At 39.9% G+C, this 6,000-nt stretch overlaps 1 protein-coding gene across 2 annotated transcripts in view; it reads right to left on the reverse strand.

Annotated features, from left to right (window-relative positions):
• rassf5 (Ras association domain family member 5) overlaps nucleotides 1-6,000 on the reverse strand; it is a 67,483-nt gene that overhangs the window by 21,479 nt on the left and 40,004 nt on the right. Inside the window, exon 1 of one of the 2 annotated variants that reach the window (XM_033966552.2) lies at nucleotides 1,797-2,639. The exons of the other annotated variant lie outside the window; for it this stretch is intronic. Coding sequence (XP_033822443.1) covers nucleotides 1,797-1,943 — 147 coding nt within the window. The 5' untranslated portion in view covers nucleotides 1,944-2,639. Of the gene's footprint in view, nucleotides 1-1,796; nucleotides 2,640-6,000 lie in introns of those variants that run through there. 2 annotated transcript variants of the gene reach the window in all.

Genomic DNA, 6,000 nt, shown 5'->3' on the forward strand with positions numbered 1-6,000 from the left:
AAAACGCCCATGTATGACCCAGTAACCAGCCTGATATCGAACATGTGACTGATATTTTAAAACTAATCCAGGAAATGTTCATCAAAAAGTCATTTCTAGGTTAAAAAATTCACAAAATGAACTACAAAACTGGTCTCTCCTGAGTTAAATAAGTCTATAGCCCCATTTGGTTCCTAGTTCTAACGCAGACTTCCATGAAAACAGAAAGCTAAAACCATACTTCGGAACATTCCCCATAGAGATACATGTACGTTTTATGTCATACAGTGGAAGATTATAGCCAAAGGAACAACATTTCCATGGAAAAAACCAGGAGGAGATGGAAGACGCAAGGCCGCTCTTGTTTTTCTTTTATTTGAGTGTGTTGTTTGACTAAAAAGTTACAAAGTGTGGCTTTAAAATTTACAGTAAATATAAGTGGGAGCTCTGTCGTGTGTACATGCTCATTTTACACAAGAGACTGACAACACGAGCCCGGTGCGTTAACCAACCACTTCCTCTCCACACTTCTGCTTTCTCGTACCAGTAACATCTTTGGCTCAGAGTCAACTTCACAAATTGATAAATATTAACAAGAACTTATGATGAACTCGAGCCGTGGCGTTCAGAGCGATGAAAATCTGCACAGTTGTCACAGCAATCAACAATTCAGAACTAAATATCTTATGGTCCAACAGTGAAAAGTCCTCAAAATGGCGCACGTGCACAGGAAACGTGGTTGCGTTCGAGTGTCATCGATGTAACATTCTAGATCGTTTGACTTTAAGGTAAACACGCACTGCAAGAGTCAAACACTGGCTTCCATTCACGCGTTTCAAGCAACATTTTGAGGATTTTTCCCATTCAAAACATATATGTTGTTTTAAATTGTTAATCGCTACGACAACGGTCCTAATTTTTCATCGCCAACCTGTGTGTCAATGGCTATAACTGCTCTACTAGTGATGTTTATGGACGAACACTCTACCAACTGAGCCACTGTTACCGCTAAACTGATCTTCTTCCATAAACACGAGCAATTGACACTACTGGCTACGTTACAGGTCAGATCTGTGAAGAAGCAACTCCACTCACAGCAACAACGCATGTTTTTCCCGATTTATGGGTAATAAAAATACCCATAAATAAATACATGCACAAATTTACTGCACATTTAAAGCCATAGTATGCAACATACCAGGCAAAGCAATATATAGAGACAAGAATACTGTCGCTGTTTAGGCTAAACTGCATCCACAGCTGCATTGGCAAAGAACCAGCATCCAAAACTGTGCTAAAATATATATAACTGTGTATTAACGTTCTTTATATAGTATAGGTACTTCGCTCTTAAAGTCTCTGCATTCTTAAAGGGGCCTAACCAATATATTGAACCTTCTGATGGAAACTTCCTGAACATAAACAACACAGACTTTTAAACAGAGCCATTAAACACAAAGGCAAATGTCTTCCTCCAAAGTCTGAACTCTGCTCCATGCAACATTTTGAGGACTTTTTCCATTTAAAATATACAATATTTTGTTTTAAATTGTTAGCGATCCGAATTTGTATCATTCTGAAACTCATGGATAACATAACATAATCTATTAACTAGCTTCAGTTTCCTGGTAAGAGGTGAAATTTTGAGGATTTCTCACGATTCAGAACGTACAATATTTCATTTTGAATGGTTAATCGCTATGGTAACGGTTGTAATGATTCTGCAACCCATGGAAAACAAGCTGTACGAAAACGCTAAGAAAACCAAAAATTACTACAATTGTCTAGGGTCAGAAATTTTTAAAAAGTTGATATACCTTGGGTGCATGTTTCGGTTTTCGGAAGAAGGAGGTTTTGGCCGTGAAGAAGGTAAAGTCTTCGCTCTCATCGTCCAAACTGCAGTAGCCGCTGCTCATGCTGTTACTGCTGCTCATCGAGGGGGTTAGCACCGAGTTCACAGTCATTGGGTCCAACCAAAACTGGACCAGGAAGTAACCAGGAAATACGTCTCCAAAAATATCTTCAGTAGACAACTTCTGATGCTGAGAAGCTGCTGTCCATGTCCTCAATGCTTAGAGATTTGTTGCTCACCGTTAGCATCCAGTTCAATGTCTTAAGCGATTTTCTTTTAACCACAAAAATGCCAATTTAATCGCAAAACGTGTATGAAAAAATAATTTCTTCATGCACAGCTCATCGAGTTCTTCCAAAAACGTCTTTAAAAATAGCACCTTTTAGGCTTTTTGTTGATGTTCAAGTTTTAAATCATTTGCTATTTTTTGTTCATCTCACAAAGTTTGCAAAATTCTTGAGAAAAACATCAAAAACGATGTCGAACTGTCAGGACAAAAATATCTCCAAGTCTGCAGTTCTTCACCAGTTGTTTCTCATAGCACCAAGTAGCACCAAGATTGTAATTGAACCAGGAAGTAGCTCTCAAAACATGATTTCAAATTCTGCAGCGTAGCTTAGCCAGGTTTCAAATTCCCAATCTTTTTGCTAGTACTGGTAAAAAATCTTCCATGTACCTCCAGATCCAAGCACCTAAAGTAGCGCCTTGTTAGCCAGCGCAGGTGAAGCAAAATCGGACTGGTCTCTGTTGAACCTGCCGACTGAGCTACGGAAATGCGAGAACGCTCATCAACTTCCTCTTGATGTGTAGAGCGTTACTGAGAAAGATCGCATGCAAACGCCGACGGGTCGAAGGGAAAAATGTACAAGAAGGTCATGTGATCCTCTGTACCATGACACGTAGAGACGGTTTTGGGTTACGTTACAGAAACATGAGAACCTCCTGAGATAGCCACGAGCAGCAGGTGAAGCTAACCAGGGCTTATGCAGTGGATGAAGGATGCCAAGGCTGCTGCACAAAATATGAATTTCTTAAATAAGACACTTCAAATTTACACAAAAAATAAAAAAAAAAATAAGGTGAAATTTTGGGCTAGTTGAAGCTGATTTTCTTAGCTTCCGAAAAAATGGTAGATGGGAATTTTAAAAGATTTTTGATGAGTTCAAAAAGTAGATCTGATTTGGTTCATGGTTGAATCTTTTAGCCCTCGTTTAGGTGCTGGTTTGCTTAATTTAGTCCTGGTTTAGACCTGGTTTAGTCCTGGTTTAGACCTGGCTTAGACCTGGTTTAGACCTTGTTTAGACCTGGTTTTGTCCTTGTTTAGTTCTAGTTCTTGGCTTGGTTGATTTCTTGTTTAGTTCACATTTAATTCCGTGTTATGACTGCTGACAAAAAGCAGAAGTCCCAGTTTAGCCGTTAGTTTTCTTGATGTAGTCCTGGTTCAGTCCTTGTTTTGTTCTTGGTTAAACTTTGCCTGTCAAAACCAGCACCCGGCTTTCCCAGTATTCAAAACCACAATTTGCATGTCTTGCTAGTAGCACCCAACGTCTCGAGACTTCCACACCGTGCTAGCTTGCAAAAAAAAAACGCATCCCAAAACATAACATTTGCGGATTTCTTGCCAAATTTCCCATTCCGGAGCAAATGTATCCATGTATGCAGCTCTGTTTAGCACCGCTCTCCTGCAGCCTTAATGTAGAATGATGTCTCCCACTCACAACCGCGTTCCTCCTCTCTCTTCCTCTCTTTCTCTCTCTCTTTCACGTCTATCTCTCTCCCCCTCTTTGCTGCAGGCTTGCTCGCCAATCTGTGCCCCCTCCCCTCCCTTTCGCACACTCTTCCTACGAGCTACAGGACTGTGCTGTGAAAGCATAACGGCTACTTCCTCCTCACACAAGAGATGAATCAACGATATGAAGACTTGTTTTGCATAGGCGTTGAAGTGACAGGATGTAGACACACATTAGTACTACGCCAGTGATTTTAAAACTCTTCCAATAATGTGGACAGTTATATTTAGAAATACACACTCATATTGTCCGGTTTGCTTTGGTGTATCACTGTTAATAAGGCGGATACAAAGAGGCATATAAAGACCATGAACTTTGTCTAATTCAGGACACGTAATAGTTGGAAGTAGCATTTGTATAATACTATTAGCATTCTTGTACTCAAACCACGTCAACACTGGGACTAAACCTGGACTAAATCGGGACTAGAACAGCACCAAACCAGGTCTACATCAGGACCAAACAAAATGCACTTTAAGTATGAAACTGCCAGATCGAAATTACAACCAGCAAGTCTCACAATATGGATTTTTTTTGTTTTTTGTTTAACTAAACCAGGGAAACAGAAAAAATCCACACTAAACTATTACATGTTTACAGCAGTGAATCAGAATCATCAAACCAGGACTAAACCAGGTCTAAACCAGAACTAAACCAGGACTAAACCAGGTCTAAACCAGAACTAAACCAGGACTAAACCAGGTCTAAACCAGAACTAAACCAGGACTAAACCAGGTCCAAGCCAGGTCTAAACCAGGACTAAAACAGGACTAAACCAGGTCTAAAACAGGACTAAACCAGGACTAAACCAGGTCTAAACCAGGACTAAAACAGGACTAAAACAGGACTAAACCAGGTCTAAAACAGGACTAAACCAGGACTAAACCAGGACTAAACCAGGTCTAAACCAGGTCTAAACCAGAATTAAACCAGGACTAAACCAGGTCCAAGCCAGGTCTAAACCAGGACTAAACCAGGACTAAAACAGGACTAAACCAGGTCTAAACCAGAACTAAACCAGGACTAAACCAGGTCCAAGCCAGGTCTAAACCAGGACTAAAACAGGACTAAACCAGGTCAAAAACAGGACTAAACCAGGTCTAAAACAGGACTAAACCAGGACTAAACCAGGACTAAACCAGAACTAAAACAGGTCTAAACCAGGACTAAACCAGGACTAAACCAAGACTAAACCAGGACTAAACCAGGACTAAACCTTATGGTCTCTCATTTGCTTGACCTCTGAGGCTGGTCTAAGTGTGACGAATGTGAGTCAATAATGAATTACAGGCTTCATATTGATTTATGCAAAACACTGAAACTGGAAAAGGCAACGGTAAAACTATTTAAACAGGATTTGATTCATCGACCGAGCGTAGAACTAACAATTCTTTAAAGGTCCTATATTACACAAAATGGACTCTTGTGAGCTTTAAGTCATGTTATAATGTTGTTACCTCCCCAAAAACATAGTGAAATTGCATTTTGTTTTATTCACGTATATTTGAGTAACCCTTTATTATTAGTTTGCATAACATTTTTACTTTCATTTTTGTCTTGGCCACATTATAGTTTACCTTTTTGCATCATTTCCTGCATAGGTGTGAACAACCAGAAGAAAATCAAACACCAGATCAGATTTTTGTGCATGTAAACAAAACCAGTCAAACAATATTTGATCCAAAAGCCTAAAAAAACACATATGGGCAACAATTCAAAACATTCAAATAACTATTGCAATCGTTTTTTTCTTTCCTCTTCCGTTGAAACCAGCCTCATTGTAAGAACGTCCAGGACACATGTTTGGCCGCTGGGGAGAGCAGACAGAGCTGGAGGTGAGACAGGGAATAATGAGCGATCGGCTTCAGAGGGAGATTATCGCGACCTTTGACCCTGCCACCTGCCCCCTCGTGACCCTGACACGACCTCTGTCCGAGACGACGCTAATGCTGCAGAGAGGTGAAAGGTAATGACATCTGCTACAACTCTTCACCGGAATATTAATCTCAACCCATTTTTGAAAACATAAGTCTTTAGATCACATGTGTCAAACTCAAGGCCCGGGGGCAAATGCGGGCCGCCATGTCATTTTATGTGGCCCGCGACAAGGTAAATTTAAACGTATGACTGTCTTAAAATGTCAGTTTATCAGGAGTTATGCATTTACACAGACATATTTTTTATATCTTTGCAAATTTGAGATGAACCATTTTGCTGATGTGGCCCTTGGTGACATTGAGTTTGACACCCGTGATTTAGATCTATTCAATTTTATGTTTTTTTTTGGTGATTAAAAATGCTTTGAGGACCTTGATGCATTTTGGTGGATTTGGCAAAAATATATATGACTAATAATCATAGACTGTATATATAAATCCA

Source organism: Periophthalmus magnuspinnatus, chromosome 5 (genome assembly GCF_009829125.3).
Source record: "Periophthalmus magnuspinnatus isolate fPerMag1 chromosome 5, fPerMag1.2.pri, whole genome shotgun sequence".
Taxonomy (NCBI): Eukaryota; Metazoa; Chordata; class Actinopteri; order Gobiiformes; family Gobiidae; genus Periophthalmus; species Periophthalmus magnuspinnatus.